This window comes from Vipera berus, assembly GCF_964194415.1.
Source record: "Vipera berus genome assembly, chromosome: 2".
Classification (NCBI taxonomy): domain Eukaryota; kingdom Metazoa; phylum Chordata; class Lepidosauria; order Squamata; family Viperidae; genus Vipera; species Vipera berus.
In genome coordinates, this window is record NC_138203.1 from 182,303,393 (window position 1) to 182,331,017 (window position 27,625).

Genomic DNA, 27,625 nt, shown 5'->3' on the forward strand with positions numbered 1-27,625 from the left:
GCGCACAAGTCCTCGGTAAGTTTTTTTGTTGACTGGAGTATAAGCCGAAGTGGAATTTTTCAGCCCAAAAAGTGGGCTGAAAAATTCGGCTTATACTCAAGTATATACGGTATTTAGGACTGTTATTCTGATCTGATGATCTTTTCTGCTTATCATACTAAGAACGTTTTATTTGACACTGATGTATGCCCAATGCAGTAATAGTACTTGCAATATACAAAACATTAAATATATCATCACTTTGTGTTTGCTTCGTGCGTGTACAAATTCTTTGGGATGAAAAGCTATGATTACCATTGAGAAATGTAACCATTTCTTGGGAACAGGACCAGCCTCACCTTTAACTAGAATGAGATAATTGCCTTGAGTAGAAAATAAATTGTTTAATTTGTTATTGCATTTGTACTACCAGGGCTTGAATTATTTGTCAGTGTGCCAGATTTGTCACATGTGTCACATTTGTCAATGTGCCAGAAAAATAGGACTGTGCACCCCAGAGTGAGTATGTGTGTATATGCGTATGTATGTATGTTTATTTGCTACTCTGCTTCAAGATGCAGTAAGCCAGTGCTGGTTTGGATGTCTATGGATATCCAGTAAAAAAAACTATGCTTACCACCTTTTTTTTTCTTGCTAAAGGGAAGGTGGCAGTTATCGCACCCAAGTTTTTTCAGGCCAGGCTGTTTAACACCATTCTTTCTATAAATATTTTCTTGATGATAATATTTTAAAAGTATCTATAGCTTCCATGATGCTGATAAATGTGTCATTAAAAATAAATAAAAGTCAGGGCTGCAGAGAATAACACATTGACTTATAAATCAGATATATATATCATATTACTGGCCTAATTTTTTTTCAGTGGACAGAGTTTGTATGCATAATAATACAGAAATGCAGTGCTATATAATCTTATATATGTATCTATGTGTAGTATATATGCTTTCTCCTGGCTCTGCTTTGTGGCGATTACCTGAACTAGTCCAAGCAGTTTTCTTGGGAAGATTTCAAAATGGTTTACTATTGCCTGCTTCCTTGGGTTGAGAGAGAGTGACTGGCCCAACATTATCTAGCTGGTTTTGTGTTTCAGGTGAAAGTATTGTACAACTTACAGTTTACTGGTTTCTAGCTTGGTACCTTAACTTCTACACCAAGGGTGTCAAACTGCCGACCCGTGGGCCGGTTTCATCATACCAAAGCCGTGCCCCCCCATTACCGGCAATGCAAAAAGAGTCGCAATACGTCGCAACCCGTCATGTGACGTGGCGAGTTTGACACCTGTGCTCTACACCAAATCTGCTCTTTCTTTTATATCTTTTATTATAACTTTTATATTTATTATTTTCAATTTATTCTTAATAATGTCCTCTCTTGATGAAATACCATACAGCTGATACGATTTATACTTGTCTGATCTTTTTTTATATACACTGGCCATGATATAATGGGAAATTCTGATTTTATCTGATTTTATTTTATCAGTGTGTTTTATAAAAACACACTGTAAAAGAATCACTTATGACGTTTAAGTTTAATATCTCTCAAATATTTCAGGAATTGGACAGCCAATATATACAAACTGTAATCATATGTTCTATAATTTGGAAGGGATAAGCCTCATCAACAAAAATCTGTTTCAGAATGGTTTCCAAGTATAATGCATATCCAGGCACATAGCAATAGCATCCTCTTTTACCAGGAATCAGTTTTCTGATCCACAATAATAGCATTCATTTTACCTGATTTTGTATTCACAAAATTACAACTAGGTGCCCATATTTTATTATTTATTATCATTATCATTATTATTATTATTATTATTATTATTATTATTATTATTATTATTATTATTATTATTATTATTATTATTATTAAAATTTGTTATCACCCAGCTCCCAACAATTTGGAGTGGTTAGTTAGTAGTGAACCCATTATGCAATAGATAAGTTGTCTTCAAGTTGGTGGATCATTCATTATTGCATACATAAGGCCCCTTATTAATTCAGGAATAGTTCCTACTTGCCTTCTTCATGCTATAATTAGTGTTGCAATATTTACTACTTAGCTTATGCCGTTGTAACAGTGATATTGATATTGAAAAACATGAAATTGTGGCATAAGGCAACAATGAATGGAATGGAGTACCTGGTGCTTACCAATTGAGTTTTATCTCTCAGTCTGGGATTTTGACTCCCAGTTTTCTCCACCCTCTCCCTTCCAAAGGAGCTACTGATACTAACTTTATACTATTAAAGAAGGAAGAAGTACTTACAACTGCTTTGCCCATTCAAATGTGCCAATATACCACTCAAACTATTTGAATAGAACCAATTGAAAATCTTTACAACAACAACAAAAAAAACTGCCCTAAGAATGCAGCTACTGGACTTCTACCCATTCCTTAATCTGTCCACTGTTCATTTTCCATCTGGAAATTGATGTGCCAGACATTCAAGCTGGCTATAGAAGAGTCTGTGGAACAAATTATTGCTGATACACACTGGATTATTGAGAAAGCAGAAAAATACCAAAAGAAGTCACTTTGTGCGTCATTGGTCACAGAAAGGCCTTTGATTATGTTGATCACATTAAGCTGTGGAATATGCTCAGAAAAATGGGAATTTCAGAATATCTTATGAGAAACATATACAGGTCAGGACAGACAGAACATGGTAAAACAAGCTGGCTCCAGATTGGTAAAGGAGTGTGACAACACTCTCTATCTCCCCTTATTTATTTGACCTACAGGCTGAATATATATTGGGGAAAGCTGAATTGCAAGAGGATTAGTGTGGTTTTAAAATTGGAGGAAGAAACACCAATAACCTGCTCTATGAGAGATAAAAATGCAAAGAATCTACAAGCTCTAGTAATAAAAGATAAGGCAAAAAGTAAAAATAGGACTAAAATTAAATGTAAAGAAGACCAAACTAATGACACTGGGTAAAACAACTATCAATGAAGATATCAAAGTGGTGGATAACCTCAAGCATCAACATGCAATCAAGAAATATGCCACAGACGAGCATATTTGGTAGAACAGCTATGGTCCTTGGAAAAGATTCAAATACTGTGATATGTTTATACCTACAGAGATCAGAATGGTGCAAACCACTGTATTCTCTGTGACACTCTTATGTAAGCAGAAATTGGTCTTAAGAAGCAGGATAGGAAGAGTACTGACATTTTTGAACTTGGTGTTAGTGAAGACTCTTGAGAATAACATGAATGGCCAAGAAAACAACTCGATGTATCATTGAGCAAATCAACCCAGAGTTCTCACTTGAGGCACAAATGACCAGACTCAAATTATCTTACTTTGCACACATTGTGCAAATATTTAGCTCTCTGGAACAGGCTCTAATGCAGGGAGAGGTAGGAGAAAAGAGGAAAAGAAGATGATCAGCAGTAAGGTAGATGGACTGTTACATTGGCAAAAGGGGCAGTGTTGGAAGACCTAAAAAAACAGGTTAGGGACAAGTTATCAAGGAAAAAAACTAGCTATGTGGTCACCAGGAGACAAAAATAACTTGATGCTACAATCAGTCAAACTAGTAGAGAAATAATGTAGCCAGAGTGGCAATAGAGAGTGCATCCTGCATCACTTCTTGAAGCATACAGAATACTTATCCTTAGAAGCACACTAAACATTTTTCTTATATATTGATCTGTCACTGATTGGGTACTATATTGCAATTCTCTTCCCCTATGCAATAATTATACCCTTAAAAAAAAGCTTAAAACTGCTGTTCACTGGTTGGAAAGGGATAAAAGAATTGAAGTACAAAATTCAGCCTCCCCTTTTTTTCCAGGTCCATGCCAAGTGGCTGACTGTTAAAAGTCAAAGTTTTGCAAGGACTCTGTGGCATTCATTTTGTATGCTGGAGTCACAGGCAAGACCTGGCAACTTACTCCATACAAAAGACTGAGGAATGATGGCAGCATCATTGCTCTAGTTTTAAATGTTGCCATAGAAAAAAGAAGTAATAGAATGACAGGAAATTGCAGTGCAGAAAACATAGAAATTGAAGGAAATATGCAGTAATGCAAAAAATAACATGTATTCCCACAATGCTGATAACCTGGGTACATAAAGGAACTTCATTTACTTAGAGCCAAAGTTCATCTAAACCTCTGATTCCTACAGTGACAGAGAAGATACCTTTGAAAAAGCCACAAGTAGGGCTTGAGGCAGAAATCTTCTGCTCTTTTTCACCTAGCATTCAGAGAAGCATTTAGCACATAAAAGTTTCCTTCACAGTCAATTATATTCTCTGTTAATTTGCCTAATTCATTTAAAAACATCTAAGCCAGTAACAATGATTCTCTATAAGTTCTTACATACTGTGTGAAAAGATACATTTTATGAATAAGCAGACAGAGAGAGAAACAATAGGTGTTATTGTTTCAGCCACTTTCCCACTACAGACTTAAAGTGTGTTTAAAACATCTTCCAGTGTTCAGTGCAGTTATAAAAGTTTATCATTCCTTGTGTTATTTTGACACCACAATGGTTGAATGATCTGGATAGATTCTGTAAGTGGGGAAAGCACCTCAGATAATTAGGAGAACTGCACAATTTCAATCTGGCTAGTCCCTTTCATCAACAACATCTTTGATCTGGTATTTAGATACTGACATATAGAACTGTGGAAACACTTTTTTAAGAAAAAGATTATGAAAGATTGCTGTACCATTTTAACATAAACATTGTCCTCAAATATGCAACCATTTTAAAGAGGAAGAGATAAAATAGGTGAGATTATTTAACAACAACAAAACAGTGAAATTATGTTTTAAAAGGATTGCTGTGTCTTCACACAATGAGCAAATATGCAGGTGATTGTTCTAATACGTACACCTCTCGCTAGCATTGTAATATTTGCTATTTGTGATGCGATTGCTGTCTAAATAGCATTTTGCTGGTTCTTCACCTATCTATTTATCCATGCAGACACCAAACAAAACCGTTTGTATTGCAATAAGAAATGAAAGTACAGATTAGTTTAGATTCCCAGAAAAGTTGTCATAGGAGGAGGAAGGGCAGCAAGTAGATTAGTATTCAGACTGTATGCTATGCTGACATTAGAGATAGAGTAAAACAACTTGTCTGAGGACAAGTTGTTTATAGCTGAAGATGTTCTACAGTAACAGTTTTTATGAATTAGAGAACTCCCAATAGTTCCAAAGAAGGATTGTTAATCTATGGTTTCTATTTAGAGTAAAGGTGTGGCTGGTGTAAATAAAATAGATTGAGCAGTTTATACAGTGGTGGTATTCAAATATGTGAACAATCGGTTCTCTGTGTGGATACCGCTTTTGGATGTCCATTCTGGGCTTGGGCAACAAAAAATTAGCTACCGGTTCTGCCGAAGTGGTACGAACTGGCTGAATCCTACCACTGAGTTTATACTAATAAGATTAGTAAAAGAAGAAAAACCTGCATGGCATGAAAAACACAGTATGTCATGGGTTCAAAAAATGAAAGTTTACAAATAGGACATTAAATAATGTAGGCCATATGTGGAGAACAGGAGTAAAATAACCAATAAAGGAAGAAAACTTTAATAAGCAAGAGCATCCCATTCGAAGCCATTTTGAGATTTGAAAACAGAAAAGATGCTATAAGAGGAAAGACATCACAAAATGATTTTTCTTTTAATTTAATAAAGACTAGACTTAAATGTCATATTATATGATCATTTTGTTTTAATACACTTAAGAAAAATGAGAAGTTTAACATATAAATTAATAAATGCAGGGTACATTTCTAATTACCCTTCAATTAGTCTCATGATAAAATTGTTCAAATAGGGAAAGAAAAGTATTTTTTAAAAAATGGATGGAGAATGTCTCATGTAATACTGGGGTTATGAATGAACCTTTATTGTCAAAGTACAACCATGTATACATTGAGATTGGGGGTCTTTTTACAATATCCATTTCTGAAATCCTCCTGTTACTTTCCAAACTGATGGTATATAATTTAAAAAGGAGCTTCTACAAAAAACAATGTGTCTTCTAGAATATAATAATTACATGAAATAGCTTCTATCAAAAAGGACCAGCAAAACATTTCATTACTTCATATAACCAAATTTGTCAGTTTCTTTCTAAAAGAATGGAGAAGTCCAATTGACATGAAATAATATTTTATTGAATTAATTCTATTGACTATATCATTAATGAATACAGATGTTAAAATATGTTGCATTCTTGCTAACCAATCCAAAATACAATTTGGTAGATTTGATCAAGCAGAACCTATTTGTGTTATATGAGAATTTGAGATTATTGGTAAATCTTGTCATTATAAAATGTTAAGGTAAATTCAATTTTTCTATGGAGAAATGTTTGAAAAATGTATTGGCAATGCAGTATTTATTTTTATTGTTTCAATATTTTATTTTATTTAGGATTTAAAAATATGGATTATAATAATTTATGCTTCCCTAAAAGCAAAGTGATCACTGGATGATTACTGATCCCTTTTTATTAAGAGGCATGGAAAATACAGCTTCTTCTTTCTCTTATTGTGTTTAGCATGAATTTATTTTATTTTTATTTATTTTATTTAGAAAATTTATATTGCCGCCTACTCAAGGCAGCTTACACAGATATAAAACACCATATAAAAAGAATAAAAAATAACAAGAAGAAAAATAATAAAATAATAACCCCCACCTCCTCCACACCAGCAACAACACATATTCAAAGTAGCCATAAATAATAATAATAATAATAATAATAATAATAATAATGATGATGATGATGATGATGATGATTACTGAGATTTAGATCATATACAGACAAAAGTATAAGAGATGCTATATTAGCATATTATATGCTAGTATTTACTAATAAATACGAATCTTCTGTGCTAAAATCAATACATTCAGGTATAATATTGATGTCTTTGGAGGCTACTATTTGGGAAAATGTTGTTCCTCATGTTTCATTCATGAAGCTTCAGGTGTCAGAGAAGAATATTTAAATTTCTCAGATTAAATTTTATTTCCTGGATGTGCAAACCATTGTACTGTATCCTTAAATTCATAGGATAGCAAAGCCTAGGTTCATCCAACCCTGATTAGAGCCCTATATTGAAAATGAGAGGCCAGAAGTTCAAATGGGTTAAATGAAGAACAATGTGCATATATGCCTTGGCTTGAGTTTGTTCTCCTAAAAAATAGTGAACAAATGTAATCTACAGATGTGCAGGTAGTCCTCACTTAGTAATCACAACTGGGACCAGCAACTCAGTCACTAACTGGGAAATCGCAGAACTGCGATTGCCCTTATGATTTTTCCTCGACTTTCCCTTTTCTACACTCCCTTGCCCTTTGAAATGCTCACCCTGGTTCTGGAATAATTAGCAAAAAGAGAATTAATGTTTGCATTTATACTTATTGGAGAGGAAGGGAAGCTATGTTTTACTAAATGTAGTAAATCCCATTATGCTCAAGAGCTCCATACTGAAACAGTTATTGGTATTAAAATTGTTTATTAAATTTATTATTACTTATTAAAATAAATTCTTACTCAGAGATTTGACTGGGCCACCATTATCTAACCCTAACCCTAACCCTAACCTTCCAAGTAGACCATGGTAATACACTCTTATCTAGAATCACCTCTGAAGAAAACTCAGAAATTGCAGGGGTAAAGAACATGGTGACCTGACTTCTGCCTTATATTTTTCTGATAGATTTCTCTGGCAAAGCAGCATTGACTTTACAAATTCAAGATACTAAGGTTAGGATATAAATTCCACCATGCTTTGAGTCTTGCTGACCAGAAAGAATTATTTCTTCCTGTATGTTGATTATCTACTAAGGGTTTATTGTAAGTGCCATCCTAGAAGAAGTCCATCTGGAAACAACCAAGGCAAGCATTTCAATAGCCACTCCAGTTTTGTGAAACAGTGCCCCTAGAAACTTGGAATAAGACATTCTGTCTTATTGGAAGTGGAATTTTTAGCCTGATGCTTATTGCTGGAATAAAGAGGTTAATATCTTTTTTTTTTACTGAGAGTACAGAATCAAGGAACAGTAGACTAATCAGATTAATGATTTTCACAGCAAAATTAGTATGAGGAATGCAAAAATCTCAACATACTTTGGATAGTCATGGATCCTTTCTAAGTAAATAATGGATACCATCATTGGAGAATCCACATTTCTTCCTGGTCTGGTTTGTGGAATTAGCTCACATTTTCGGCATCAACATTTTCTCTCTCTTTTTTTAATGTTACAGCATCTTGTCAACAGTTGGTACCGAATTTGATTTGCGGACTTTGCGAGCAGTTCGTGTACTCCGACCGCTAAAGTTAGTGTCAGGAATCCCAAGTGAGTAACTTTTAATTAATATCTTTCAACTAAACAACAACTATCTTGGATTACCATGCTTTGATACAGTCAGTTTGCCATTTTCATATAGATTAGTAATTAGCTTATATTTTGTCTTTTAACAGTTTGATTACTAAATTCTGTCACCATCCACTGGAAATCCCATATTTTACTTTAAGCCTTTGCATAGAATCCATTACCTAATCAAAGTATCTGTCCTCTCTTTATGAGTCTCAGGCTATAATTCTCTTTCTTGAGAGCAAGCCCCATTAAATGCAGTAGGATTAAAAGACACAACACAGGGTGCTATCATTATATTCATTTTCTTCCATATGCAAAAAACAGAATTCAGATGAAGGTGGGTTTATTATACATACAAAGTATATATAAGTATATAATACTGTATTTCCAAACTTCATATATATTTGCATATAATTATAAAGGTAAAAAAGATAAAGGAGTCCCTGCAGTTTTATTCTGCCAATAATAGCCAACTTTAGGGGCAGTACTCATCTCCATTTCTTTTTAAGACATTGAGCCATATATATATTTATATTGATATATATTTAGAGAAGTGTCTATAATGTTTTGATTCTCCAATCTATTTCCATGATAAAGATAAAGACACCCTGATTTTGAGTTTTACTTGACAACAATATGGATATTCCCTTCTTCCAGAATTTCTTTTTTTTTACATTGCAGTTTAACCAACAGCCTGGAATTTGCTGAGGGTCTCCAGTGCAAATATTAACTAAGCCTGGCCTTACTTATCCTTTTGAGCCCTGGCAAAATTGGCCAAATGTGACCTCTTAAAAATAAGGGAATTAAGTTATTGCATGGATGGAAATTATCCTAGTACAAAATAATTATCAAAACGGACTTTAATAGGTCATCATAAATTTAGAAATATAGGAAGCTTTGACACTTCTGACTGCTACTTACTTGTTAGGGTATTTTGTTAAAAATCTTAAATTATTGTTCTTGGCCATTCATCAAATAAAAGAATTGACACAATAACTCCATGTTGTACATGGAACAGTTCTCCTTTTTCTCCTGCTTTAAGGTTTATAGGCCTCACATGCCATGTCAAGAAAAATGAAGAATATAAAAAAAGTAGGGAGCTGTGTGTAATTCTCTCTGTATCATGTTAAAACTGCAATAAGGGTCGCTGCTGGGCATGCTTTAAATCTATCCTCTGATGATGCTCTGTCTTTTGTTGCAGGTTTACAAGTTGTCCTTAAGTCCATAATGAAGGCCATGATACCTCTGCTACAAATTGGCCTCCTCCTATTTTTTGCAATCCTTATTTTTGCAATCATAGGGTTAGAATTTTATTTGGGGAAATTTCACACCGCCTGCAAGGATATTCATACAGGTAGGTAAAAAGCATTTGTATTCTCTTCTCCTATCAGCTGCCCAATTCAAAAAAGTTAGTAGAGCTGATTTAAAAAAAAATGGAAAAAAGTAACTATTGACAAATGTTATCTCTGTTAAAATAAATGAACTATTAATATAGGGTTCAAACATTGTGCTAAGATATAATGCAAATTGTTTGGTTTTGGCTTAGTACAAATTATAATGCCAACTATAAACCATGGTTTATGACTGAACTAGGCCATGATGCATTGTTTAACCTATCATGGTTAAAACATTACGGTATATAATTGTTGAATTATCAATTATATTTAGTTAGTTAGTTTAGTTTATTCGATTTCTATACCACCCTTCTCCCGAGGGACTCAGGGCGGTTCACAGGGCATATATAAATAGCAATACAAAAATTAAAAAGAAATTAAACCAATGCCCAATTAAAATACAACAACGATAAAATAGTAAAAAACCCATTAAAAAACCCATATTCCCCCATCAGGCCAGACCAGCTAGTTCAAATAAGTGGGTCTTCAGCCTGTGGCGGAAGGAGCGAAGGTCCGATGCCATCTGGAGCTCAACCGGCAGTTGGTTCCATAATGCCGGAGCACCCACAGAGAAGGCCCTCCCCCTGGGGGCCACCAGTCGACATTCCCTGACCGGAGGCACCCTGAGGAGGCCCTCTCTGTGGGCACGCACAGGGCGGAGGGGAGTTGACGCCGGCAGCAGGTGGTCCTCGAGGTATCCCGGACCCATGCCATGTAAGGACTTAAAGATCATAACCAAAACCTTGAACCTCACCCGGAAGACAACTGGTAACCAATGCAGCTCGCGGAGCAAAGGTGTAACATGGGAGTACCGGGAAACTCCCAAGACAACTCTCGCGGCTGCATTCTGTACCAGTTGGAGCCTCCGAGTGGTCTTCAAGGGAAGCCCCATGTAGAGAGCATTGCAGTAGTCCAGGCGAGAGGTCACGAGCGCATGAGTGATCGTACACAGGGCATCCCGGTCCAGATAGGGCCGCAACTGGCGCACCAGGCGAACCTGGGTGAAAGCCCCCCTAGTCACGGCCACTATATGATCTTCCAGAGTAAGTCGTGAATCTAGGAGGACTCCCAAGTTGCGAGCCCTATCCACGGGGGGTAAGGACTCACCCCCCATAAGAAGAGATGGAATATTTTGAATGTCCCGGGATGCCGGAATGCACAGCCACTCAGTCTTGTCAGGGTTGAGTTGGAAGTCTGTTCCTCCCCATCCAGGCCCGAACCGCCTCCAGGCAACGGGACATCACATCGAGGGCATCACTGGGGTGGTTTGGGGTCGAAATAAAAAGTTGGGTATCATCGGCATATTGATGATACCCAACTCCAAAACCACGAATGATCTCACCCAGCGGTTTCATGTAGATGTTGAACAGGAGAGGCAAGAGGACCGACCCCTGAGGAACTCCACAAGCGAGGGTCCTAGGGGTCGACCTCTGTCCTCCTGCCAACACCGACTACGAGCGTCCCAGGAGATAGGAGGAGAACCACTGAAGAACTGTGCCTCCCACTCCCAATCCCCTGAGACGCCGCAGCAGGATACCATGGTCGATGGTATCGAAAGCCGCCGAGAGGTCTAATAGGACAAGGACAGAGGAATATCCTCTGTCCCGAGCCCTCCAGAGATCATTCACCAGAGCGACCAATGCCATCTCCGTGCTGTACCCGGGCCTGAAACCCGATTGGTACGGGTCTAGATAATCCGCTTCATCCAGAACCAGAGGGAGCTGATGTGCCACCACACTCTCAACAACCTTTGCAAGAAAGCGAAGGTTGGAGACTGGACGAAAGTTGTTTAACACAGCTGGGTCCAAGGCAGGCTTCTTGAGGAGAGGTCTCACCACCGCCTCCTTCAAGACGGTGGGGAAACTACCCTCGCTCAAAGAAGCAGATATGACTGCCTGGAACCAGCCTCGTGTCCTCTCCCTAGCTGCATAAGCCAGCCAAGAAGGGCACGGGTCCAATAAAGATGTGGTGGAGCTCAACCTCCCCATAATCCTGTCCACTTCCTCAGGGGTCACAGAATCAAACTCCTCCCAGATAATTACTTTGAAATATAAGCTATGTAAGAGGAATGTAAGTCAAAAGACAGGCCACATGGTTAATCACTCTTTATATTTACACACAACATTCCCTGAAGAGTTAGCTTTAGAAAAACACAGTTCTGTTTTTGCAGAAACTAATCCCAGAAAAATGATGGATTCATAAAACATGCTAAGAAAAAAAACAGTCACATTATGAATGACACATAGTGTCACAACAAGGCATCTCAAACTTTCTTCATGTGAACTCATTTTAAGAAAGACCGATTGCTTCTATTGTTTAGAGCAACTGTATGTTGTCACAACAACAAATAAAGAGGGGAGCTCCTCCCTGCATACAAGACAAATCTATAAATCTATATTTTCTTTTATAAACTGAATCTAAGTATCTCTTGTCTATGGAAATTCTCAGTCATCAAGGTCATGATTATCCCAAAGGTGCTTTTTCAAAAGGCAACTGCACTTTGCTTGTTCTCAACAAAGTCCAATTGCCTTTTTAAAAAAAAAACACTTTTTGGACTGTAAGTATTTCTTGACAATTGCTATGTTACTTCTCTTTATATTTTGTATATACCGTGTTTCCCTGAAAATAAGATTGGGTCTTATATTAATTTTTTCTCCAAAAGATGCATTAGGGCTTATTTTCCAGTTGGGTCTTATTTTCAGGGAAACGTGGTATTTAATCAATTTGTGTTAGCAACAGTAATGAACCTCAGAGCTGCATAGTGTCACAACAAATACTTTGAGTTCTTGATCTGCACCTCTGTAGATTCTCAAGTAACTTTTTGGAATCAAACCCAAAGTCTGTGTTGTTCAGTCCTAATGAACTTTGAATACACTGTGGATTGAAAATATAGACTGATGTACATTATCAACTATGTTGTAATTGACGATATATGTACAAAGGTATCTAGAAATAGAGAGCCATTTCGGTATGTACTGTGCTGCCATCACATTTTGTAACTTTTTTATATCACTTTATTTAGGAGATGCATTAAAAAAAAAGAAATATTAAATACTCAGGAAGGAATTTGTGACAGAATTTTTTCCTGATCTGTGGATTTGCTGCATATCAGAATAGACAGTATGGAGTTTGATATAAGGCAGCTTCTTATGTTCTTAATATCTACCAGTGTGTCAAGCAGAATAGATTTGCAGACCACCAGTAGGCAAGTGTCACAAAACACTCTTGCTTTCTCTCCACTACCTAAATACAGAGGATTTTTTTTTTCATGTCAAGCAAGCTTCTTAACTACATCAGGTTGCAAAACAAAGGTGGGTAACCCATCAAAAGTCAGGAAACATCGGACTTCAGGGGGGAAACAGTGTTAGTTATGGAGGCAAGTACCCTGTATCATTTGAAAAATACATCTGGGCCGTCCCTGTGCCTTCCTTGGAGGAGCAAAGAATTAAAACCCAAACCATGCTGGTTTCTGCTTTTCTATATGGCTGTACAGCGTCTGAAAAAGCACTGCATGGAGGGGAAAATGTGTCTGTATGAGTACCCTGAGCCATAATTTTGGAGGAAGGGACTTCTTGAAGAACAGCCGGTGCTGTTACAAGGCAAGTGATACCACCATTTTTTCTGCCTCCTGCAGTTGCTTATCTGCCTGTCCTAGTCTACTAGAGTCCTGTTTTTCTTCCCTCCCCAGATGAAATCATGCAAGAAGCTCCATGTGGGAAGGAATCACCTTCACGTCTCTGCCCTAATGGGACCGAGTGTAAAGAATACTGGCAAGGACCCAACCACGGGATCACACAGTTTGATAACATCCTTTTCGCTGTGCTGACTGTCTTCCAGTGTATCACCATGGAAGGGTGGACTAACCTCCTCTATTATGTGAGTTTAGCACTATGCTTTACCTGAGAGGGCTTTTTGCCATGAACTGGAAAGTTATACTCTATATTAAGGGTCAGTAAAAGAAGCTACATAATGGTGTTATAATTAGCTGTAATTCAGAAAGTGAGAGGTTCTGTGGTAAATAATGTATATGTTGACTTAAGCTGGGGAGAATTATCTTATGTTTTGATATAGAAAGGAGGCATCATTAATATCTTGCATGATGTGAAAGTTAAGACCTTTGAATCCCATTCTTGATCAGTGGACTTCATAATAAATTGACATACATGTATCCTTTTCCTCAAGTTGCTTACTAACTGAATTTAAGCACTCCAAACTATAGCGTTACTTGCTCTTATTACAGACAGGCTTTCCTTATAACACACTATCTGGAACCTTTAGATAACATAAACATACATGCATATGAGCAAAGATGTAAGAATATATGAACATCAGTCTAGTTGATAAAATGGGGTTGTTATTAGAAAATGAAATCACTTTAATTCTGAACATAAAATCTTTCTACTGCAAAACATAGACTGCAGAGCATAGGGAACTGGTATCTTCTATGAGTCACAAGCACATTTTGTTATATAATAGCAACAAGCACCTATATCCAATAGCAGCCAATTCCAAATAAAGCTTAAAGCCTAAATAATTTGAATTGTCTGGCATTAATGGGGAATTTTTTTTAGAGCACAGCAAAACAGCCTAATCAATATTTGATAGAAGTTTTAAGAACCAGGGAATGGGGACAAGGGAAGCCTAACTAAACCTGGACGAAGTATGAATGATCCCCATGAATAAACCCATTTTAGGGCAAATTTTAAAAAAACCCAAATCAAATATCTTTATTACAGTATTTGACCAGCCTTTGCAGTAAAAGGAGAAATAGTTTGATACAACAATTTATTATTGGGAAAGAGAGAAATAATAGCAAGTTGGTGACTAAGATGGAGAGCAGACCTCCTGCTGCCAGTTAGGATAGCTAGTATTCTGAGTCTGGGGTAATTCCATAAAAGTAGTTTCATGAGCAGAGCAAATAAGGCAAGATTGGGAATTGGAATCAGAGGGCTCACTTACAAGGAAAAAGACCTTGTTCCTTACCTTGCTGGTCTTAGCAGTAAGGACATTGCTTGTAGCATAGCTAACCCCACCCACCCTCCAATCTTCCCTCCATTTTCACTTCTCTCCCTCCTTTCTTGCCTCCCGTGAAACACGGATAATTATGTCCACGTGTGTCATCATTAAGAAATTCCTGTACTTTTGTATCCCTAACCACCTGAATTACCGTATTTTTCGGACCATAAGACGCACTTTTCCCCCCAAAAAAGTGGGGGGGGGAAACGAGGTGCGTCTTATGATCCGAAGGTAAGTGAAAACTCTTGTCTCCCATTCAGTCAACGCCGTCCATCAGCTCCATTGGAGAGATGTGATTGAATGAAGATGCGGAATTCTCCGCCCCTCCCCGCGCGCGCCCATTTTCTTCCTTTTACTTCGCTGCTAAAGAAATAGTTTTTGCTAAACTAAACCTCATAGGCCAAATCCCAATAATTCTCTGGTTTCGTATTGCTGGCGACTTGCCCCAGCAAAGCCGTGAGGAGTTGTCCCTGCAGGTTTCTCGGCGAAGTTTATCAGAAGTGATTTTCCATTTGCAAGAGTATTAATTGTTTGAAATTGCTTTGGCGTCTTAGAAAACCTATTCAGGGAAAAGAAACTATTGGTACCTTAAATTTTGGCCAGCAGCTGAAGTGCATTCAAAACCCCTGCAAGAAAGCAGCTTCTCATCCTGGCGGGGTGGGGGAAGGGCGGCAAATAAGTTCTTTGTTTCTAATGCATCTTTTCTTCCTTTCCCCCCCGAGCACTTCGGGCCCCCCCCCCACATTCCTTGCCTCTCCTTCCTCGGCTCTCAACGCAGCCCTGCTGCGTATACATGTGCACCGAGACATGCAACCCACTGGGTGGAGGGTGAGGGTGGGGAACCCGGCACGCTGAGCTGCCGACCAGCCAATAGAAACTCAGGTTCCCGATGCGGCGAGGGCAGGGTGCATAGAGAAAGAATCGTGAGGGTTGTTCTTGTGCCATGGGAGAAGTGTGCATTCGAGGAGAACTACCGGTAATTCACACGTTTGCGGGCTCCCAGCGGAAAAGAGCAGGACGGATTCTTTCTTTCTTTCTTTCTTTCTTTCTTTCTTTCTTTCTTTCTTTCTTTCTTTCTTTCTTTCTTTCTTTCTTTCTCTCTCTCTCTCTCTCTCTCTCTCTCCCTTCCTTCCTTCCTTTCTTCCTTTCACTCTCTCTTCCTTCCTTTCTTCCTTCCTTCCTCTCTCTCTCTCTCTTCCTTCCTTCCTTTCTTCTCTCTCTCTCTCTCTTCCTTCCTTCCTTCCTTCCTTCCTTTCACTCTCTCTCTCTCTTCCTTCCTTCCTTTCACTCTCTCTCTCTCCCTTCCTTTCTTTCTTCCTTCCTTCCTTTCACTCTCTCTCTCTTCCTTCCTTCCTTTCTTTCTTCCTTCCTTCCTTCCACTCTCTCTCTCTCTTCCTTCCTTCCTTTCACTCTCTCTCTCTCTTCCTTCCTTCCTTCCTTCCTTCTTTTCATTCTCTCTCTCTTCCTTCCTTCCTTTCTTCCTTCCTTCCTTTCACTCTCTCTCTCTTCCTTCCTTCCTTTCACTCTCTCTCTCTCTCTTCCTTCCTTTCTTTCTTCCTTCCTTCCTTTCACTCTCTCTCTCTCTTCCTTCCTTCCTTCCTTCCTTCCTTCCTTCCTTCCTTCCTTCCTTCCTTTCACTCTCTCTCTCAAAAAATGTGGCATTAGCAATGCCTTAGATGGAACTGAAGATAATGTCATATATGAAAATAGCGAAGAAAGCGATATAGGTGATTGTGAGCAACAGAGCTTCATAAATTCTGACACTAGTGATGATGAGTTTTTAGGGTTTCCAGAAAACTAGAAAAGTGCTTCAGCCTCTAAGTCTTTCCTCATTTGTTAATGGAAATGATGATGGTTCTTAACACCACTGTTGAGTTTACACTGTTAAACATTACGGTATTTTGCTTTATTATAATAAATATTTTAGTATACTGGTACTATTTGGTTCATAATATTTTTTTTCTTGTTTTCCTGCTCTAAAAACTGGGTGCGTCTTATGGTCGGGTGCGTCTTATGGTCTGAAAAATACGGTAGATCTTTTTGTATCCCTAACCACCTGAACCCCTTCTGCCTGGAATAACGATATTTCACCTTCAGATAGTTCATATCTGAAACAAAATGCACATTACCTCTCATATACAGACCAAATTGTGCCGACTACACCTGCTTGATTCAAGAAAACACCATCCTAAACCAGCTGATCCATGCACAGAACAGTTTGTGCATGGAACATTTTGGACATCTGTATTTACCCAGCATTAGATAAAAGCTTCTCTATATATTTCTCTTCAAGTGGTTCTTATGCTGTAAAGAAGATGTTCTTACTGAATGGTGTATCACATTCTAAGAAGGTTGCTTATTCTAACTTCAAAATTTATGAATCGTCCCCTTCACCTGCCCTCAGAACTGTGATTATATTTTTTAGAATAACAGAAGCATGTGTGCATATGTGTGTGTTTAAACTCTCTACACTCCTTTTCTTTAGGTTATAATTTGCAAATGTTACATTTTTAAAATCTGTGATTATTTCAATCTAGAAGAATAAATTCAGAAAAAGCATAGTCCTTTGTTCCAAATGACCTGAATTCTGCTTGATAGCAAATACATAGTGGAAATTATATGTGGTTTCATTGAGGTAAAAGTTGAAATATCAAGGTCTACAACAGAGGTCCCCCAACCTTTTGGGCACCAGGGATCGGTTCCGTGGAGAGAGGTTTTTCTGTGGGCTGGAGGATGTGTGGTTTTGTGTGCTGCCTGCATCGCGTGGATGGGGCTTTGCTTGTTTGTGAGGTCTGGTTACTGGCATCCCACAGCACAGTACTGGTCCACGGACCTGGGATTGGGGACCCCTGATCTACAATATTATATCCATTGGTGCACGCTGCCCTTGGTTCTTTCTCTCTCATAACAGTTCTTAGTCATTCCAACTGGCTGCATTAGAGGATTGTTTGGAAAAACTGTTTGCTCCATGGCAGTTTTCTTTTTCTTATTAAAGTGACTAAGTTAAAAATATGCAACATATGGCACATTTGCCATGATCTCAATTTATTGGTATTGTCTCATGTTTTAAAATCGTGTCCTGCAAAAACTCCACTGGATAAATTTCAAATCATTCTGAATTCATCTATAGATTTAATAGCAGCTAAAGAATCAAATAAGAGAACTGGGTTTACTTAGTACACTGATTAACAATACTGAGTTATTGCTCATAGTTCAATAGTGCCTTTGTGTCCCGTTAGAAGTAAAGGTAAGGATATAAAAAATAAAATAATGTATCTGGTATTATTCCATTAGATGCTGAGATGTGAGAAAAAATGGGTAGATTGTTCCTATTTGTGATTCTGAAATGTTTGTAGGATTATGTTTCTTTGTTTTTTCCTGATTCTTTTTTCACTGTATGGTGTATATATTTGATTGGAAAGGAGCATATGGATGATGATAGCTCTTGGTGAGTAAAGGTGGCATCTATGTACTAATTCTTGATACTAATAATTGTGAAGTAAGGCAATAGAAATCTGTTTTCAACTGTTTGGTTGATGACTGCTCAAGCTGATTGTAGGAAAAGTGGACCCAATTTTCTATGTCTTTATGGATCAGAGTATAAATGAAAGGGACGTGGTGGCTCAGTGGGTTAAGACGCTGAGCTTGTCGATCAGAAGGTCGGCAGTTTGGCGGGTCGAATCCTGAGTGCCGCGTAACAGAGTGAGCACCTGTTACTCGTCCCAGCTTCTGCCAACCTAGCAGTTCAAAAGCACTTAAAAATGCAAGTAGAAAAATAGGGACCACTACGGTGGGAAGGTAACAGCGTTCCATGCGCCTTTGGCATCTAGTCATGCCGGCCACATGACCACGGAGACGTCCTCGGACAAGCGCTGGCTCTTCGTCTTTGAAACGGAGATGAGCACCGGCCCCTAGAGTCGGAAACAACTAGCATGCATGTGCACGGGAAACTTTACCTTTACCTTATAAATGAAAGGAAGCCTACGAGCAGGACATATGCTACTTTTATTTTTTGTACAGTATCTATTAATTTTTATTGCTTAGTAAGTTGTATAAAAGCACAAATATAATAAGTATATTTTAATTTAATTTAATAATTTAATAATTTGATTTCTATACCGCCCTTCTCCCGAAGGACTCAGGGTGGTGAACAGGGCAATACACAATAAAAATCAGATACAAAAATTAAAAAACCATTAAAAACCAATTAAACATCATGCCCATAAAATTAATACATATTAAGTTAAAAACTAATTTTAAAAACCCAACCCCATCCCGTCAGACCAGGCCAGCTTGTTCGAAAAAGAATGTTTTAAGATCGCGCCGGAAGGAGCGAAGGTCGGGGGCCGTCCGGAGCTCAACCGGTAAGCTGTTCCAAAGGTCTGGCGCGCCCACAGAGAACGCTCTCCCCCTGGGGGTCACCAATCGGCATTCTTTGATCGGCGGCACCCTGAGGAGGCCCTCTCTGTGGGAGCGCACTGGACGGAGGGTTTCCATGGTTAGTGATTATGACATGGCTAGATTAAAGCCTTCAGGATGTCTAGTAGCTGATGTTGCTATACAGGAAAAGAAAATCCAAAGTTGCAAAGATAGAATTACAATAGAAACAGGAAACATAAGAAGCATAATTACAGAAAAGCTCAGCACAGTGATAAATAAAATGAAATGACTACAAATTGCCTTTTTATGCATCAGTGAATTGAGATGGATGACGATTGAACATTTTCAGTTAGAGGTTCACACCATTTATTACCAAGGATGAGAAATGAAAAAGAAACAATGTTGCTTTTATAGTTAGGAAGAGTGCATCAAGAAAAGTACTGTACATGGCTACAATGCAATCACTGACCAAATAATATTGATTACACTTCACAGACATATCTATTAAAGATATGATGATCATTCAGGTTTATGCTCCAACCACTGATGCAAAGGAAAAGGCACTTGATGATTTTTATGATCAAACTGAAATCGATAGAACATGCAAGCAAGGTTTGCAACTTGTGATTGGAAAATGGAACGCCAAAGTTAGAACATGAAATTGTAAAATGTAGTTGGATTGCGTGCTTTAGGAGAACAAATAATCAGCCAGACTATTCCATCTCTAACGATGGGGGGTGAGGTGTTACCCCCCGTTGATAGGGCTCGCAACTTGGGCATCCTCCTGGATTCACGGCTCAATTTTGAAGATCACATAGGAGCCGTGACCAGGGGGGCTTTTGCCCAGGTTCGCCTGGTGCGCCAGTTGCGACCCTATCTGGACCGAGATGCCCTACGCACAGTCACTCATGCGCTCGTGACCTCCCGTTTAGACTACTGCAACGCTCTCTACATGGGGCTGCCCTTGAGGACCACTTGGAGGCTTCAGCTGGTGCAGAATGCGGTCGCGCAGTTGTGATGGGGGTTTCCCGATACTCCCATGTAACACCTCTACTCCGCGAGCTGCATTGGCTTCCGGTTGCCCTTCGGGTGAGATTCAAGGTGCTGGTGATGACCTATAAAGCCCTAAATGGCGAGGGTCCGGGATATCTGAGGGAACACCTGCTGCCAGCATCAAGCTCCCTTCGTCCAGTGCGCTCCCACAGGCAGGGTCTTCTCAGGGTGCCACCGGTTAAAGATTGCCGGCGGGTAACACCCAGGGGTAGGGCCTTCTCAGTGGGCGCACCTGCCCTTTGGAACCAGCTGCCCGCGGAGCTTAGGACTGCCCCTGACCTCCGTTCATTCCGCCGGGACCTGAAGACCTGGCTCTTCGAGCTCTCTGGCCCAGGCTGAGAATTTTTTAACTTTAACTGGGGTTTTTATTTTTTTCTCAGGGAATGATGTAATCTTTTTAAATTGTTTTTAGCTTTTGTATTGATTTTCTTTTAAATATCCTGTAAACCGCCCTGAGTCCTTCGGGAAAGGGTGGTATATAAATCTAAATAATAAATAAATAAATAATAAAATGAAATAAGCAATCAGCTGATCAATTTCTGCCACTCCAATGATTTGCTCGTAGCTAACACAGTCTTCAAACAAACAAAACAATGCTTGTCTACAGGAACATCATTTAATATCAAATTGACCATATAATTTCTAAAAGAAAGTGGACGAGCTCAATTATAGCATTAAACATGACCAGGAGCTGACAGTGGAACAGATCACAAATCCCAAAGATGCTTTTTCACAAGGCAACTGGACTCACTTCTCATCCAAGAAGCTTCTTCAGCTCTGATTAGATGGTGGGGAATGGAAGGATTTGTACTCCTTGCAGACAGGTGGTCATTTGCAGTCTTTTAGAGAGATGTTGATGTCACTTGGAGGTTTGTCTGTGTGGTCAGGGTTACCTGAGTATGCAAATGGCTGTGGAGCTTTCTTGGAACTGTTGAATGTACTCTGTTGTAGACTGAAGAGAGATGATGTCTTATCCCTCCCCCTCTGTTGAGAGAGGACTGTTCAGTTTTGACACAGATGGCCTCTTTGATCCCTCTTTCAAATGAGAAGACCTCTCTGTCCAAAATGTGGACTTTGCTGTCTTTGAAAGAGTGACCTTTGTTTTTTAAATGTAGATGCACTCTTGTCCTGATGGGTTTGTTCTCCTATGTTGTGCCATGTGTTTATGAAGTGGAGAACACAGTCTATCTGCATTTAAAAGACAAAGGCCACTCTTTAGAAGACAGCAAAGTTTACATTTTGGACAAAGAGGACCACTGGTTTGAAAGAGGGGTCAAAGAAGCCATCTGTGTCATAAATCTGTATAAATCCTTCCATTCCCCAACATCCAGTCAAAGCTGAAGAAGCTTCTTGGATGAGAAGTGAAACCTCTTTGAAGAAAAACAACAAAGTCCAGTTGCCTCATGAAAAAGCATCTTTGGGATAACTATGACCTGGATAACTGAACATCTCCTTAGACATTTAACAGTAGTTTAACAAACTACTCAAATGCAAATTCTAAGTCAAACTAAAATGAAAAAAGAAAGCCAACCAATTTCTAAACTACCATCTTGCACATACACTTTTTCCTGGATTCTATTAACTGACCTAATTTTCTTTTATTCCTTTCACTGTCTGGACATTGCCCCATTCACTGCATCTTTACAATGTTAAATATCTGGTATAATCTAGCTTCCTACAATGCATTCTGATTATGCTAGAAGATAATGAGTCTAAAAGGCATTTCTAATTATTTGTGAAACCCAGAGAAAATATTGCAATATTGTTTGTAAACTTTTTCCTCTTCTTTGTGGGAACATGAGGATTCTAAAAGCTTGACAATAGGAAAGAGAATTTAAAAATGCCTGCATCATTATTTGCTCATTGCTGAAGAAAAGACTGGAGATGGCTTTGAAGCTATTCAGCAGCTATAAACACCAATTAGCTCTGAAAGGGAGAAACTCAAGAATATCCCACCTTTATTTTCTTTGTACAAGAGATGGGGAATAGAATCTCTGTCAAGCTCTCAATAGTCTGTTATTACACCCTGCAACTATAGCACTGTTGTAGAACTTGTTTCCTGACCTAACCTACCTTGAAGTTCCAGTTTCAATCTTGAAAGTTTCACTGCTGTCTAATCAGAGATGCTTTGAATCTTCCCTTTGATCATGGAGATGCCCTCAGATCTGTAGGCCACCTCACTGCCATAGAACAACTTACTCAAACATTGTTATGACATCAGCAGGAAGTGGATATATAAATAACAAACCAAGACAACGCCATTGTACAATTAACACAGCAGTTGAGGCTAGCCAATATTTCTTCACTATCACTACCGTGGGAGTTTGCCAGAGAGGTTTGGAAAAGACCAAGAGCGTTTTATGATGTTTACGACTCAGTTTGAATTGTTTATGATGGGTCACCAGGATTTCCTACAGATCATTCCAAGGTGACATTTGTTTTAAGCTTGCTGAAAGAAGAAGCAGCCAAATTGAAGGCAATGATCCCTTACTGTACAATTACCAGAACTTCATGCAAAGATTTAGAGCTGCATTTGAGGATTCAATTAGGAGAGCAATGGCAAACTGAGAAATTCACAAGCTAAAACAAAGCAACGAGGGAGATTCATGAATACATAGCAAAATTTCAATTATTTGACAGAAACATAGCAAGGAATGATTTTGCCCTGACCAGTTTTAAGACCAGTTTTACTGATGAACTGAGAGATGAGTTAATGAGATAATTTGGAAGAACTGCTCCAACACTGCATGCTAATAGATGGATGATGAGTTGGCACATAGAATAAATAGTAAGGTGCGGATATCTTACATCCTGTCTTCCCCCTCCCCTCTCTCTGTGACCTCCTCAGATACCTGCAGTGGAGAACTAATACAAATAAGAACAGAAAAAAGATCTCTGACCTCAACAGAGAAACACAGAAGGAGAGACCTTGTTTTGTTTCAACTATGAAGCCCCAGGGCATCTAGCCAAGATTTGCATTGTTAAAATACAGACTTCTGGTTAACAGCTAAATGTAGAAATGCTGATCCCATGGCAGAGGTCTCAATCACTCCATAGACTCATCTTCAGGAACCTTCACTGGCTCTTCTCCTAGGTGCTTGGCAAGTGGGTCCTCAAACAATAAAGAAGAGTATAGATAGTCAACAACAGCCAAGTAAACTTGTAATCCTTATTACTCTTTGTATTGTGTAACACTTTGGTCAGCCTTAAGTTCTGAAATACAGTACCCATCTCTTCTTGACTTGGGTACCACAGCCAGTTTCTTAAATGAGACCACAGTGCAACACTTTAAATTGGCCACATAGTTATTAGAGAAACCTCTGTGTGTGGAAACAATTGACAGGCAAGCATTTCAGATTGGTTCTGTTTTGCAGTGCACAGTACCTCTACAAATGACAATAAATGATCGTTCAAAAGTCTTCCACTCTGTATTACAGATTCCTTATATGTTCCCACTGTGCTGGGAAATGATTGAGTACAGAACATAATCCAGATATTCTGTGGGAGCAAGGATATTTTTTTTTCCATCTCAAGCTTCCCACTCTCATCCTTCCTCCTCTTCTGTTCAGCTCTATGAACCCCTTTTGGCCAGCAAAGTTTGCAGTTTGCTGATGTTTTGTAGGTGGAAGGAGCACCTGCTTTACCTTCTCATATGTGTGATTGTACTATCAATTTGAAATTAGGAATAGATCAACTTGAAGCCAGGAATTCAGCTCACAGTTAAGAATACTCTCTACAGGCTTCCGGTTCATGCTCACGGTGCTTCCGGACATGCAGGGACAGTCTGTCTCCTGCCGTCTGTTTCTTTCTTGTTCAGAGGACCCTGAAAAGGGTCAAAAATTGCCCTGGAGGGGCAACTACTGAGAGGAGCAGCCCTCCATTGGAATCCGGGATCATCTCCTTTGGCCCGAAGAAGAAGAGATCGGCCATAAAGATGGCCGATCACTAAGCCACTCCTTACCGAAAGCCAAAAATACTACCTAGCACTACGAAGCAACCTGGAGGACCTGGATGAGCTTTTACCTTTCCTATTCCCTTAAACATCTTCCTGTGGGACTTTCCTGAAAATCTCCTTCCCCATTTTTTGAGAAAATGGTGAATATCTACTTTGGGAACAAAGCTTAAAGCCTCAAAGTTACTAAAGAAATTCAATTAATGCAGCAAAGAATCCAAACAATTTCACTGTTTTTACTAAAAAGCTTCTATTTGTTCCTGGGGACTCACTATCCTATTCTCTCTTTAAACTGTGAATTAAAGGGAAAAAATTGGACTAATTTTACAAAAGTTCTATAATAATTTGGAAAAAGAAAAAAAACAAAATATCTTACATTGCATGTTAAATGTTATTAAAGCCAAGCTGCATGAAAAATTTGACAATTTAAAGCCACCAAATCAAACTCTAACCTTAAATGAGGAAAAGATAACCCAAAACCAAATAGAAGAAGTGGAAACTAACACTAAAACAGGAGATTTCAAAGAACAACAAGAGCAACCTACAGAAAACCTTAAAGTCCAAACTTTAATAGCAACTACAAAACTTGCAAGCCAAAAAGCAACAGCACCTGAAGAAAGCAATACCAACAGTGAAGACACTAAAGGCCTTCAAATACACTATACTGAGAATTCAACTAATCAAATGACAACCATAATACCAGCTACCACTTTCTACCTAACCCAAATAGAACTGGAAGAACAAAAAGATTTGACTGATTTAATAACAATTATATTATATCAACCACCAAAAACTGAACTACTAAAGCAAAAATACAATGGTTACAAAGGGGACATGTTTCTTGCAAAACTGATATTTGGATACACTACCTGGACTCAAATAAGGGGTACAGGAAGAAAGGAAGATACATTTGAGAATTGAAAGATACCAAAGACCAAAATATGATTGGCACAAAAGGAAGGCAAGAGTTAGATTTAAAAGACTGAACTTGATTCTCTTTTGGGATCCCTAAAGATAGACTAGAAAAATACCCCTCTATGGATTAAGGGGAATCCCTAAAGAAATATCACTGATTTTACTTTTAGCTTTTAGATTTGTAAAGAAAGTATAACTCTGAACTATATTATAGAATTTAGAATGACATATCAAAAGATAATATTTTAATAATTGATGTATGGTTAAGATGCCTTATAGAATATTCAGTGCCTATTTTTGAACTATAGTATAGAATCTAGAATTTTATATATAAAAGATAGCATTTTAATAATTGTTAAAAGGTTAAGGCAAAAAATATATTTCTAATAACTGGTGATTTGCTAAGATGAAAATTAGACTTTAATGGTAAAACATATGAATGTTTTGTAATGAACAATATTGGTTTTGTAGACAAAAAAATTATCCTTTATTGAAATAGGGAATAGGAAGCTGAAGCCACCAGCCTGACGATGACGGATGGGATTTCGTCGAAACGTTGCTTTTACACCTTCAATTCTATGTGGGGGAAAAACCGAATAACCAAAGATCCACATACAAACACCCGCGAAAACCTCAGAAAACATACACACACACACACACACACACACACACACACACACACACACACATACTATAGGCTATGCAAGAATATTCTATTGCAATTAGATAAAACTTAAAAACAGGACATTGATATGTATTAGTGAAAATATATTTTGGTGCTGGAAGATGAGCCCTTCAGGTCGGAAGGTGTCCAATATGCTACTGGGGGCTAGTACTAGTAGCACCAGAAAGAATGAAGTGACTGGGCCAAAGCCGAAAGGACACTCAGCTGTGGATGTATCTGGTGGTGAAAGGAAAGTCCAATGCTGTAAAGATTTTTTCTCCATAGGAACCTGGAATGTAAGATCCATGAATCAAGGAAAGCTGGACGTGGTCAAACAAGAGATGACAAGACTGAACATCGACATCTTAGGAATCAGCAAACTAAAATGGACAGGAATGGGTGAATTTAATTCAGATGACCATCAGGTATACTACTGCAGGCAAGAATTCCTCAGAAGAAATGGAGTAGCCTTCATAGTCAATAAAAGAGTAGGAAAAGCAATACTGGGATACAATCCCCAAAATGGCAGAATGATCTCAGTTCGAATCCAAGGCAAACCATTCAATATCACAGTAGTCCAAGTCTATGCCCCAACCACCGGTGCTGAAGAGGATGAAATTGGCCGGTTCTATGAAGGCCTACAGCACCTTATAGAACTAACACTAAAAAATGATGTCCTTATCATCATGGGAGATTGGAATGCTAAAGTAGGAAGCCAAAAGTTAACCGGAAAAACAGGCAAGTTTGTCCTTGGAGTACAAAATGAAGCAGGGCACAGGCTGAATTTTGTCAAGAGAATACGATGGTCATAGCAAACACTCTTTTCCAACAACCCAAGAGACGGCTCTACATATGGACATCACCAGACGGTCAACACAGAAATCAGATTGACTATGTGCTCTGCAGCCAAAGATGGAGAAGCTCTATACAGTCAGTAAAAACAAGACCGGAAGCTGACTGTGGCTCAGACCATGAGCTTCTCATTGCAAAATTTAGGCTTAAACTGAAGAAAGTAGGGAAAAGCACTAGGCCACTCAGGTATGAATTAAATCATATCCCTGTTGAATATACAGTAGAGGTGACAAATAGATTAAAGGAATTAGATCTGATAGACAGAGTGCCTGAAGAACTATGGACAGAGGTTCACAACATTGTACAAGAGGTAGCAACTAAAACCATCCCAAAGAAAAAGAAATAAAGAAAGCAAAATGGCTGTCTGAGGAAGCTTTGCAAATAGCTGAGCAAAGGAGGGAAGCGAAAGGCAAGGGAGAAAAAGAAAGATACGCCCAATTGAATGCAGAATTCCAGAGAATAGCTAGAAGAGATAAGAATGCCTTCTTAAATGAACAGTGCAAAGAAATAGAAGAAAACAATAGAATAGGGAGGACCAGAGATCTCTTCAACAAAATTGGAGACATGAAGGGAACGTTTCATGCAAAAATGGGCATAATAAAGGACCAAAATGGCATGGCCCTAAGAGAGGCAATGAAATTAAGAAGAGGAGGCAAAAATACACAGAAGAACTATATAAGAATGAGCTTAATGTCCCTGATAAGCACAATGAGGTGGTCACTGACCTTGAGCCAGACATCCTTGAATGTGAAGTGAAGTGGGCCTTAGAAAAGCTGAGCAACAACAAAGATAGTGGAGGTGACAGTATTCCAGCTGTGCTATTCAAAATCTTAAAAGACGATGCAGTGAAAGTGCTACACTCAATTTGCCAGCAAATTTGGAAAACTCAACAGTGGCCACAGGATTGGAAAAGATCAGTTTACATTCCAATTCCAAAGAAAGGCAGTCCCAAAGAATGTTCAAACTATTGCACCATTGTACTCATTTCTCATGCTAGTAAAGTTATGCTTAAAATCCTACAAGCTAGACT

General features: G+C 38.5%; 1 protein-coding gene across 1 annotated transcript in view; it reads left to right on the forward strand.

The window, feature by feature from the left end:
- The window catches only part of CACNA1A (calcium voltage-gated channel subunit alpha1 A), a gene marked incomplete at its 3' end in the record, with an annotated part of 288,487 nt that overhangs the window by 86,542 nt on the left and 174,320 nt on the right, over positions 1–27,625 (forward strand). Inside the window, exons 4-6 of the mRNA XM_081320424.1 lie at positions 8,257–8,348; positions 9,571–9,723; positions 13,452–13,639. Coding sequence (XP_081176550.1) covers positions 8,257–8,348; positions 9,571–9,723; positions 13,452–13,639 — 433 coding nt within the window. The remainder of the gene's footprint in view (positions 1–8,256; positions 8,349–9,570; positions 9,724–13,451; positions 13,640–27,625) is intronic.